Genomic DNA, 12,406 nt, shown 5'->3' with positions numbered 1-12,406 from the left:
GATTTATTTAAAAAAATTTTTGGGCAAAATCGAAATTGATCTTTGCTCTTGACAATACTTTTGTACACATAAATATACATACAGGTGCATCTTACAATCGCATTATTTGTGAACAAATCAAGATTATCGTAAAAAATCTAAGCTTAAAAGCGTGTAATATTATTGGATGAAAAATCGAATTTTAACTATTGAAAGACATATTTCCTCTCCAAGGAACGATCGTGGACGAGCGCCGCCGATTCTGTAAAATGCAACATTTGTGTGGGGTTACATTTTTTTTTTTTTTTTTTTTTTTTAAATAGGTACATCAACACCAAGAGAAGAACTTTTACCGGCAGATGAGTGGACATTTGTTGTACTGGAGAATAAAAGATATCGCTCATGTGCTTTTCCCGACTTTCCAACTTTCCTCGCACCCTCGCGGGTCTGTCGTTTTCGTAAATGGTGTAAAGAACCGAAGGCATCAAACAGGTGATTATTACCAACAGTGTCAGGAACCAAATCGAAGGGGACAACAGTAGCCTCGGGAATACGTCAAGCATGTTCCCATCGAACGATCTAAAAGTTATTTGTAGATTAAAATGCATTAACTCGGTTGAAGTAGGGGACGCGTGTATTGGTAATAAAATAAATTTTAAAACAAAGCTCACACGTGAAATAAGCTATATACCAATGTGAATCCGACAAAGAATAATTCTGTTAGCGTTATGCTCAATAAATACGGAAAAGTCCAATATGAACTCAATACTAATAGCTGCAAATGAAGGAAAGAGTATTCAACTTGTTGAATTGTAATGTAGAAATTAAAAAAAAAAAAAAAAATTAATTGTTAAATAACAAACCTGTAAATTAATAACTAATGTGACGAGATGCATTATGCAGGTACAAAAACACCAGTGATCCGATGGTGTACTGTCGAGTAAATTAACTGGATTGATTTTCCAGTAAAAATAAGGAATGAAGTAAATCACCGTTGTTTGCCAGAACGCTGAAAAAAAACAACAACAATTTTTTCCAAAAGCGTTAAATATTATCAAACTGGAATATATGTAACAGAAACAGATACGTGCTTCACCTATAAACATCCATACGATGAATTGTTTGGCGGACAGTAAATAATTTTTCCTGTACAATTGATACAAGCGCGGATTGTCCAGCAGTTCCTTGTCTGAATAGTTTTGCTCGCAAATTCCGTAAACGACGATCGGAACAGCGGAGAAAAAAGCATTGAAGCCCATCAAAAATGTGCTGTCGTAAAGTGCCTGGGAGTTGTGATGATGATAATGTTCTTTTAGTGAAAAAATGCAATCCAAGGGGGGGAAAAAAAAAAAAAAAGCAACAGCTCACTTGACCAGAAAACCCATTGTGAAAACTAAAGAACAGTTGGGGCGTGATAAACACGACGTTCTTGTAAAAAAAGTACATGGTGAGTACTGCCACTCGCAGATAGTACCAATGCCCGTGAACGAGCAGTGCCCGCTGAAGGTGCATAAATCTAAAAACACACAATTTTTATCGTTTCAACTTTGAAGGAGAAAAAAAAAAAAAATGTTTTTCTTTTATTTTCACCTCGCAAAAGCATAATCTGCATTCATAGCCGCCTGTCGGCCCTCCTTCCCCATTATTCCCAAGCCCACGTGGGCCTCCTTAATCATGGAAACGTCGTTCCCACCGTCCCCGATAGCAGCCGTCATCGGTTTGCTCGGCGACCGCTTGACAAGCTGCACTATCTATCCACGAGAAACAACTGGTGATAATTTTTCTCCAACGAGCAATAAATTATTTCCCAAGCTGTGATTTCACCTGGCTCTTCTGAAGGGGAGACATGCGGCAGCAAACCACGGCATCGCAGGCCATTGCGACGTTTCTCAGTAAATACGGACAAGTTTTCAAGGCCATCGCTTGGCTGGCCCCGTCCATCAGCAGCCCACGCTGGACGCAGGGCTCAATCTTCATTTTCCGCCTTGGCATTCGCCGATTGACAGCAAAGACGACAACAACAACAACAACAACAACTATTATTTTCAAAGCGTGACTGTGGAAAAATGAAAAAAAAAAATGGTAATCATTACTCAAAACTCGTCAAGGTGCTGAAACAGGACTGGGCCGAGGGCAGGTTCATCATCCTCATGACCACCGTGCCCTTCTTGAAGTGCCCGCAAGAGAAGGCAATATTCTCGGCCGTCTCGGCCTTGTCGCCGGTCAGAACCCAAATCTATACGAAATCGGAAGCAAATGAAAGTTGGACGATGAAAGAAAAGCACAATAACAAAGGCAATAAACGCCACCTTGATTCCAGCTGCCTGGAGTCGCTCCATGGTTTCGGGGACGCACTCCTGCAACCGGTCCTCGAGCGCACTGACGCCCAACAGCGTCAGGCCGGTCTCGAGGTTCGCGTACGCCTGTTCGACTCGCTTCTTGCGCTCCGCGCCGATCGTCTGCCGTGCCTCGTTCATCTTGTCCCTGTGGCGGACGAATTCCGCCGGTGACAATTTTTTGTACCCGTAAACGAGGGTCCTCAGTCCCCTCTGGCCGAGAGTAGGAAAACAACAAAATAAATAATAATAACAAAAAACCAAAACGACTAAATTTTACACCGGACGAGCCATTTTTACGAACCATAGAAAAGTCGTTGACGCTCGTCTTGGCTTCTTCGGTTTTCCCTTCCACGATTAGAGGAAAAAGGGACGAGTCCGCCCCCTTGCAGTACAGCCTTACATCTCCGTCTGGGTCCTGGATCACGACGGACATTCGTTTTCTATCTATGTGTACGCGCAGATTGGGTGAAGTCCCACGTTAAACGTATGTAGAAAAAAAAAAAAGAAAAAAAAAAATTATAGATTACCCGAAGTAAACTCGAGGCTCTCGAGTTTTTCGAATCTTATGATCGTGCCCTTGAGGCTGACTTCGATTTCGTCGTCGTTCTTTTCGCCCAGAAATATCACTCCCAGCCGAGCGGCTGCCTCGACGAGGGATTTTTCGTCGATCGATGCTGCCTGGCCGTTAAATTCAACATTTTTGGAGGACAAGTTGAAAAATCTTGGAAAAACTAAATGACATGCAATGGTTACGGGGAATGAGTAAATGGCACCTCGTATTCCGGCAAGTCGGGGTCCATCATGAGGGAGCTGTTGATCCTCGCGTGTTTTTTCACCCTGAAGCTCTCCCGGAACACGGTGCGCAGCATTTTCGCTTTGGCCTTTTGGCTCGGGGGTGCTATGTGCGCGTCATGGCATACGGAAATGGCCAGCATGAACAAGTGCAATTCTCGCTTGAATGGGTATAAAATCATCATCAGAGTCGAAAATTCAATCTATCTCTTACATAGGTACAAGTGTACACAAGTGTAGTGTCGATGACTTACGGTCCAGTTTTTAATCCTTTGGGCGTCGGTGGCGCGCCCATCGGGTGGCAAAAGGTACAAATGGCCATCGCAGTCGTTTTCCATGTAAGAGTAGCCGTCGACGAAGCACCTTCGAAAAATCATGAGGTTTTCCGTGAGCGTGCCGGTCTTGTCCGAGAAGAGGTACTCGATTTGGCCCAGGTTTTCATTGAGATCCGAGGTATTGGCTTGCGCCGGCTGATCGCTCGACTCGTCGTACATTTTCAGGTCCCAGTTGAACAGGTAGGATCCCAAAAATTTCTGCATCTCTGCACTTGCGTACACGCGATACATATACAATTGGGTTATACACCTGCATACTTGTATAATTATATTTGCATTACAATTCAACTAACCTAACGTCACGTAAAGGGATATCGGTAGTATGTAGTTGAGGAGAACGATGAAGGAAAAGAAATTGTTCGTAAGACTCCCGAGCATGTCTTTGGTGTAATCTCCAAAGTAGTGGTTCCACTTGGCCTTTTTGTCGGTGGGTATCTTCATGCCGGTGCAAAATATCACTTCGGCCAACAAAAAAACGATAAACACCAGGAGAAACTTGTTTATCGAGCTTAAATAATAAATCGATGGAAATAAAGAAATCAGCACTCGAGTATACCCTATATATATTAATTAAATTATATATTATGTACCTGTCGGCGAGGGAGCTCTTGCGGGTCTTAAGGTTCGAGTTGAGCGAGAGTTTGGTGTCGCGTCCCGTGTACACGGCGCAACCGAGTATGTGGCACGTGTCCTTGAGGGTGGCCCCCCGAAGAAGCAAATTGTCGATGGTCAGAGGCCCGGTGCGAGTGACGCGCTCCCCGTCCGGTGGCTTCACGCTCACCTGGATCCGGCCCTCGAACCTGTACAGGCCGGCCATCGGGGACTGACAGGTGATTGTCCCCTTTGTCGACACGATGTCGCTCGCATCCTCCAGATCCGCCAGTACCTTTGGCACCTACATTTTTTTTTTTTTTTTTTCGAAAATTGACTCGTTAGGAAAAAAAAAAAAAAAAAAAAAAAAAAGGTACCTGCAAGGTTTTTAAATTTGTCTCGCCGTCCAGATTCGAAGTTGTGACGTAGCACCTGCCCGTGTCGACGCTGCTATACAAAATCACGAGGTCGCACGGCACCTCGTCGTCCCTGTTAACCCTGACTACGTCGCCGACCGCAATGTCCTTGCATCGGATTTCCTAGACGATGTGGGTAAACGGTACCACTGTGTATGCGTGTAATTATATAGAAGGTGCAGGGTATGAAATGTAATGATATCCGACCTGGACTCCCGAGCGCCGAACGACGGTGACGGGCAGATTGTTGACCCTCCGGTCGGATCGGTAGCGCTTGAGATCCTCGTAGCCTTGCTTGCAGGCGGACACGAATATGACAAACAGAAGGGGTAACCAGCTGGTCAGCGGCGACACCGGGGACTCTATGACGGTCGCGATTACCGAGCTCACCAGAAAGTAAAAGTTTCCCACGCGACGGAACTGCTCGAACAGGTTCTTCGGCAGGAAGTTCCATAACGTGTACTAAAAGTTTTTTTTTTTTTTTTTCTTTTTTTTTCATTACGATTACCCATTATTTCGATAATCATGCTTTGAGGATGTATACAGTACACAACTTGACATTTTTGGCACTTAATGTAGGTACTTATCAATGCAAGTGCTTTTAAACGAAAAACTCTCGAGCCATTCCGTCACCGATTTCAAACTCGTTGTTTTTCATTGATTCGTTTCGAAAAATCTTGCGGGTTTCTGACTTTTTTTAACGATCGTTGATAACGGGTGTTTGAAATTCTTTCTTAATTTTGCGCGCACCTGAACTGTTAAAGAAAAATCGGGTACAAGGACTTTTTTTTTTTTTTAATTATACGGAGTTCAATGTAGGCTCGATTTTATTTCGTTTTAAAAACAGTTGCAGATGTGTATTACTGTAATGCAATTATTGCCTTTCTCGTTGTTATTTTGTTGGAGGGGAAGAGACTGTTGATGGTTTTTTGCTTGAACTCGAGCTCGATGACTCTGTGGTCGGCCGACACGGAGCTTCCATCGTCCTGGAGGCAGAAATACAAATATATGTATACCGTAAAGCCACTCGTCGATACATGTATACATTGTTATCTGTATAGTTTTTAAAAAGCCGATCGATCGTTGTATCTGCGACAAGCCCATCCCAACGGTGAGTAAACATTGGGATGGGCGTCGCACGGGCGTTCGATTTTCAAGGTGTAGGTATACATTTATAAGTATATTATGGACATAGTAATGAATCACCTCCGAAGGAAGTTTGCTATTTATTCTATCAGTGAAACCTTTTTTTATCAATAATGACATTATACGACATACATTTTTTTGAAAAGTATTTTCACACAACGCAAAACTTCCCATTAGTTGTAGGTTGTTTTTTTTTAAGACAGTAATTCTATACTTATTCAACGTTTTTGTTTCTATTAACAATTGGTTAACAGATTGTTACAATAATCAATTGTAGACGAAAATTGTCCAATTGCTCAAATAAACGAGTTATGGTTAATTATTGCGATTTATTGAAAGACCGCAAGCACACCGTGGGCCACACATGTACGAATGGCCACAAATGTCTAGGATTCCCAGTTGTGTACTTAAAGTCCACGTGTTTGACGAGGCGTTCATTATATTCATTTCTCACGGTACATTGTAAGTAGTGCACCCGTAGCTGTCGTGTACGTTATCATCATCTCGCAATCTCTAGTTCAGCCTTTTTACGAGCGTAGCTCAGCGATAAGGAGTTTAAAAAACTCGCACAAAATGGCTTTTTTATGTTGCCATGAGAAGGCCATTTGAGATTAAAAAAAAATTTTCTATCAATAAATTGGCACAAAGCTTCCTTAAACTAATGTGTGCATTTTTTAATTAATTACTGTAAATCATTACATCATGGACTATTTCTACGTATTGCACCTTTTTTTTTACATAGCTTTAAAAAGCATTGAATGACAAAATTTATTTTTTAAAGAAACAAAACTTTTGAAAATATGCTATATCGTTTATTTACGATATTTTGTATCCCTCTGATCTATAAATGGATGGTACGTGAGAATTAATTAATCTTTTCTGGGCTAACAGTACATGTAAAAGTAATACCGTGAGTGTGAAAGCTATTTATGTCTATATTTTATCTTATCAAATAATCAATCATTTGATAAACATCACGTTTTGATGTATAAAATGGTTACTGAAAGTTAATAAATTAAAAAATTTTGAGTTTGTAAAAAAAAGTGTACCTACAGTCATCAATTCCTAATGAATTAGTAAAGAGACAAGATACGTCGTACCTATGTATATGCATATAGCCAACAATACCGTATCTATGGGACCGCAATGAGATGCCGCGCTCACGTATTCACGGGAAATTGCACAAGAGATCGATAGTTGCTCGATATTGCAATTACGCTATAAGCACACTATGCGTGATGAAAGGTGGATATTACGTTAGACGCCGAATTATTATCTCAAACCGTCAACGATAACGTTGACAACACATTATTACGCACACTTTCAATTAGTTTTAATTGAGTTACAAAAAGATAAAGATCAATCGTCTTCTTATATCAATGTCAGAGTAGAACCAAGAAAATCCTACAAGTCTCCCGGTATTTGACGGCAAAATTGTGAAAGATTAATTCGTTCAAAAATTGTAATATAGACGAAAAAAAACCACAAATAATGCCTGAACCACATAATCACCAAGAGAGACGAGTAGCGCCTCCGATGACTGCGATTGATTCCGAGGCGTCTTACTCTTCTCACTTTGCCGGCCAAGCAATTGTACAGGGGCACAATAAACGAAGCGCAACAACTGCTCCAACGAAACTGAATGGTATACACAATTGTGCTAAAGGTACAGCTTACTGCTCGTCAACGCGATGAGCGACGGTAACTGAGGATGATTCTAATGAAATTAACAGTCGCCGCACCTACGGTGTTAATTCACCTTGACAATTGTGTTCTTCGCTTTGAAGTGCGAATAATTTCAAAGAAAACGATTATCCGTTTACATTATATCTGCCGATGGATGATGGAAATTCATTTTTTTTTTTTTTTTATTGATTAGAAGCGCTATGATCATGTTTTTAATTGCGTTGGAAACTTATTACGTAGAGTTCCATCCCACTGTTGATGGATATTTTTACAATATAGATACCAACGAAGTGTATTTGAAAAATAATGAAGCAAATTAAAATTATTACGTGCGAATATTTTTGTCGCTTAATTATTTTGCCATAATGATGATGATTAAAATATTTTTATTTACGTACCATTTGTCTGTGCTTGCTCCAATCGGTTTTGGTAAGTTAAAAAGTGTATGACTTAAAAATCTCACGTTAACTACGGGAAGAGCCCTTGGGAATAACAAAAGCGTGTTTCCCGTTTTCGGCATAAATTCGACCAGCTTCGCGCGTATGCCGTGAAAACTGGTGACCGATTGGCGCTTACCGATATTGACGACTGCTGGTTTTTTTTTTTCTTTTTTTTTTTCATTCTTTATCCACGAGGAAGAGTTTAGCGATAACGTAGATTACGATTTAAGCCGAAACGGGTTTTATCGCGAATTGATAAACTGAGTCGAGAAGCAAACGTCAAAATGTGTATATATGTATGTATACATGCAATACCCATGAAAGGCGTACAATAAAATAATTAAAAATGACTCTGGAAAAGAGAAAATAATTTTTTTTTTTTTTTTTTTTTTTTCAATCGTGCTCAAATCGACTAGCTTGCTCGCTGTTAGTTTATTCATAACAAGATGACTTTACACAAGTATTTTACTTGTATGGAAAAAAAAAATGTATTTGAGCGCACCTATAAGTATACAAATTAAATAATAATTACAGCACAGTTCTTGTGTAAAAAAGCAGTATTAGAAATAATCTTCATGAACTATGACACATCACGACTGACGCTTCTTTTAAACGTCATCGAGCGAACTTCTGAGCTGGATGATTTACCGCTCTTGTATGTATTGGAACCACCCGAAGTAGGAGTTGGGCTTTGCGAAGGGGTCGATCTCTCCTCATTCCCCTTTTCTCTTTCCAATCGCTGTTTACTGAATTTTCCCATACCTGGTCGATAAATCTCCATGGCTGGCCGATCCTAAATGAAAAATATAGACGTTTCGTATGATTTTCAATAATGTCTGCTCATTTTATGATTAAAATATGGGACAAATGACTTTCCAAATACAGAGTTTTTTTGGCCAAAGCTTTCAAGTACTTGTTAAGTTTACGTACCTTGTTCCTGATCCGTCGTTCTAACCGAGGATCTTTTTTGTCCTTATCTTCCTTGTCCTCTGACTCGTTTTTCTGAAAATTGTTGTCATTGCCACCATCGAGTGACTTGTGACGCCTGAGGCACGAACTGTCACTCTCGCAGTCGCTAGCATTGCGTCTATCGGATGTTTTGCTGCCACTACCAGATTTACTTCCAGTACCACTATCGCCACCACTTTCCAGCGAACTACGTCTCTTGGTCAGCCTGGACTTTATATAATTTTTCTTCTCTTCGTTCCCTCTACCATCGTCTAAGTGGCTAGACTTGGCAACTTGTTGGTTAGTATCTTAAAGTAAAAGACACGTATTTTCATATAATATTTCCTCATCATTTGATTTTAATCTTCATGCAATTTAGTGCTTTTAAAATTTTACCTAGGCCATCACAGTCGACTAGGGACTTCGATTTTGAATTAGGTTCTTCTGTGCTAGAATTTGAGCGTGGTTTGAATGCACGTGACGCCTCGTTCGACTGATCTGCAGTATCAGTTTTACCACTATTCCTCAAGTTATCAGGATTTTTTTTAATTTTGTATTTTGGCCGATTATTATCGTCATTTGCCTCTTTCGTGCCTTTTGTGTAGTTATCTTCGTTACTCTCGACTTTAGGTCCATCGGTATTATAGTAGTAGTCATTCGGCTCATCTGACGGTATTTCAGAATATTGTTTTTTCTGTCCTTCAACGAGCCTCTTTTTCTCTTGACGCATTTTTTCATAACTCTTACCACGTTTTTCTTCCAGCTTACGTTCTTTATAATTATCTTCTTTTTCATTATTTCGATCGTCTTTGGCATAACTACCGTGATCATCCGTTTTGTGGTGGAACTTTCTATCTTCCTGCTTTTTATTGTGCTTGGTTTCTCTTTCTTTGGCTCGTTCATCCCTGTCCCTATAATTCTTGCCCAAAGGCTTAGCATCCCGATCTCGCATTGACTTATCTTTGTATTTTTCTTCTTTCTTGTTCCGGTTTTTGAGCTCTTTCTGAAATGGTCTGTCTTTTTCATCTCTAATTTCTCTGTTCGTTTCCCGATCTTTTTCTCTCTCTTTATCTTCCATATTTTTTAAAACCTGAAAATCACAAAAGAATCAAATTGTTCTTGATTAGAAAAAAAATAACAAGTACATGTATACATTTTGACAAGCCTAGCTTACTTTTGAAACTAAAGGTTCATCTTTAGTTTTCTTCCTTTCCATGTCTCTTCTACGTTTTTCTTCGCGTTTTTCATCCCTGAGACGTTGTTTTTCTTGCTTTCTTTGCTTCAAAAAATCTAATAAAGGAGTTGTAGTAACTTTCTTAGGAGTATCTGTGAAATGCCAAGACATTAGTATTTCAGTGCGATAATCGCCCAACAATCAAGCAGACATGTAAACGACACAAGAAAACATACGATCAGATGGTTGGAAGGAATACTCAGTTTTTGGCTGACTGTTTGTCACGTCTGCTTCTTGATTTTTCAAACTTTCCAAGAAATTAATGTAGTAAGGATCACTTTCGATAGTTCCGCACTTGGGATCTTTTTTCTTGCCAATACGCTTTTTAGGAACTCTCTGAAACGGAGCAAACTCGACCACAGCCGGGAACTCGAGACCTTTTCCATCGACAAACACATAATTGTCAAACTTTTCTCGAAATTCAAAAATGTCCTGCTGGTTGACAAAATCGACGTAAGCTCTGGAAAACGCGTGCTGCCCCAGCGACATGTCGGCTTTGGCAAAGTAAAAATAATCATACACTGGTAGCGGCGAGACTTGCTCCAGGAACTGCTCCTGGGTCATGGTGGGTGGCAGCCTCCTTACAACGACCTATAGAGCACGAACATGACGCATAATTTTTGATTGAGTGAAAGTTAGTACAGACTTCAGTTAAAAGAATGTAGTAAACAAAACACACACAAATTATAGAAAAACTAACCTTCGTCATGGGTCGGGATTTTTCTTTCTTTTCCTTGACTTTGCTGACTTCTGTGGTGGTGTTTGCTCCACTTTGCACCAGCTGCTGCTTCGCAGCCGGTGATTCCGTGGTTTGCTGCGTTTCTTCCGTCATGTTTTTACGTATTTTCAAAAACTCTTACGTCAACGGGGATTGAATACATCTAAAAAACCGATAGCTGCACTATACATATACTCTATAGCTATACACTGTCGCATAGTAAATGCAGACGACACTCTGTATGTGTGTATTGTATGCATGTACATGCATAAGGTTCGTTCAAGCCCCCCTTGGTTCGGTTCGGTTCGGTTCAGTCGGTTTTGGGACCAAAAAACATGAAAAACCACGCGCTCACGAGAGTTGGTTCCAGAATCCAGAACCAAAAACCAAAGGTCCGAGGCGGTCGGTTCTAGAACCAAACTCTCGTGAGCGCGTGTTTTTTCATGTTTTTTGGTCCCAAAACCGACTGAACCGAACCGAACCGCATCAAGGGGGGCTTGAGTCAAGCCGCTTGCATTACTTGAACAAACCTATAAATACATGTATATATACATATGTGTATGTGCACGAGAAAAGACCTAACTTTACCCAGCCAGCGTCGTTTCTTTATTTACACATACAACATCGATTGTGGTTGATATTTTTATTTTACCTATAGGTACTTAATATCTGTATTGGCTTAGCTACAAGAAATTTTTGTTATTTGTGTCAATTTTCGTGTAATGTATTCACTTTTCGACGACAATTAATAACAAGTTTAAGAGTTTTTCGTACAACGATACAGTACATGAGAGGTGGTAATACCAATTCAGCGAGTGAACCTTTTTTTGTTGTTACTTTTGTTTCAAGTGTATCATAAGTGTTTGGATCACGTGCCAAGGCTCAATATTTAAAACAAATTATTCAAAATCAAAAAGTAACTGCAGTTTTTGTTAGTAGCGAGGGATTTGTGCGCCCATGGGGGATGAAAAAGCCATAGGCATGGGAGATGCAGGTGAACAAGAGAATGCAGATCGTGGCGATGGCGAGAACAATAAGACCGATAAATTATTTACCTTAAAAAAGTGGAATGCTGTGGCTATGTGGAGTTGGGACGTGGAGTGCGATACTTGTGCAATTTGCCGAGTTCAAGTTATGGGTGAGTCGAGAGTTCCATAACCTATTGTAATTTTTTGTTTTTCCTCAATCTTTATGTTTCCATAAGTTAAGAAAAAAACAGAAAACTCTCCCAAATGTATGATGAACCATCATTCTGTTGTTCATTTTGTCTTCACACAATATTTGACAAATAATGTGGTCTTGCAGACATAACTCTAAATACATATAGTTTCCTAGAAATTTTAGGTTTAAAACATGAAAATAAGATGGAAACAACATTTTTTATAAAATATTTGTTCTTTTTATATCATATATTAACATTACATGTACATAATATATATTGTATGTTTGCTTATAAAATCAACTTATCATTACTATCTATTCGATAAATATCTAAAAATCATAACTATGTTTAATTGTTTGAACAGTATTTCTATAATGCTTCAATATTTAGAATTTTGTTACTTTGTTATCAAAGTTTCAACAGGTACATGCTTTGAAAAAAATCTCATTACTATAAATATTGGTTCGCAAAATTACTTTTATTAAAAAACAAAATAGTCATTGCTTCTTAAGATTACTAAAAATATCGATAGTTAAAATATAAAGTTATGCATTATTGGAATCATCAGATATCACGTTTTAACAATAATTCGAGATAGCGAATCTCGAATCGTAAGACAA

The 12,406-nt window shown here is 39.5% G+C and overlaps 3 protein-coding genes across 4 annotated transcripts in view; 1 reads left to right on the top strand and 2 right to left on the bottom strand.

The window, feature by feature from the left end:
• Nucleotides 1–3: 3 nt before the first annotated feature.
• LOC106642972 (phospholipid-transporting ATPase IF) lies at nt 4–7,685 on the bottom strand. The gene is made up of 21 exons (XM_089594875.1): nt 7,679–7,685; nt 7,111–7,274; nt 5,334–5,438; nt 4,660–4,914; nt 4,414–4,575; nt 4,036–4,340; nt 3,739–3,953; nt 3,365–3,651; nt 3,092–3,271; nt 2,846–2,996; nt 2,620–2,762; nt 2,289–2,528; nt 2,073–2,215; nt 1,804–1,963; nt 1,570–1,730; nt 1,348–1,495; nt 1,076–1,262; nt 843–988; nt 651–754; nt 333–558; nt 4–241 (listed from the first exon to the last, which is right to left on the bottom strand). The coding sequence occupies exons 1-21, from the start codon at nt 7,683–7,685 to the stop codon at nt 182–184; spliced, it is 3,549 nt and encodes a 1,182-aa protein (XP_089451001.1). The 3' UTR covers nt 4–181.
• Nucleotides 7,686–8,205: 520 nt separating this feature from the next.
• Nucleotides 8,206–10,817, bottom strand: Upf3 (UPF3 regulator of nonsense mediated mRNA decay). 2 transcript variants are annotated; one of them, XM_089594347.1, is made up of 6 exons: nt 10,607–10,817; nt 10,083–10,497; nt 9,847–9,998; nt 9,045–9,762; nt 8,655–8,932; nt 8,206–8,517 (listed from the first exon to the last, which is right to left on the bottom strand). In XM_089594347.1, the coding sequence occupies exons 1-6, from the start codon at nt 10,736–10,738 to the stop codon at nt 8,305–8,307; spliced, it is 1,908 nt and encodes a 635-aa protein (XP_089450473.1). In that variant the 5' UTR covers nt 10,739–10,817; the 3' UTR covers nt 8,206–8,304. The 2 variants fall into 2 exon arrangements, with proteins under 2 accessions (XP_089450473.1, XP_014213446.2); XM_014357960.2 differs by having other exon boundaries at nt 8,655–8,980; nt 9,069–9,762.
• A 409-nt stretch (nt 10,818–11,226) lies between these two features.
• LOC106643039 (Regulator of cullins 2) overlaps nt 11,227–12,406 on the top strand; it is a 29,176-nt gene continuing 27,996 nt past the window's right edge. Inside the window, exon 1 of the mRNA XM_014358001.2 lies at nt 11,227–11,762. Coding sequence (XP_014213487.1) covers nt 11,582–11,762 — 181 coding nt within the window. The 5' untranslated portion in view covers nt 11,227–11,581. The remainder of the gene's footprint in view (nt 11,763–12,406) is intronic.

The sequence above is a fragment of the Copidosoma floridanum genome, unplaced genomic scaffold, assembly GCF_036245765.1.
Source record: "Copidosoma floridanum isolate Cflo_tuat_1 unplaced genomic scaffold, Cflo_Japanese_pri ptg000021l, whole genome shotgun sequence".
Lineage (NCBI taxonomy): Eukaryota > Metazoa > Arthropoda > Insecta > Hymenoptera > Encyrtidae > Copidosoma > Copidosoma floridanum.
Note: the sequence above shows the minus strand (reverse complement) of the source record. Positions and strands in the feature narration are given on the sequence as shown.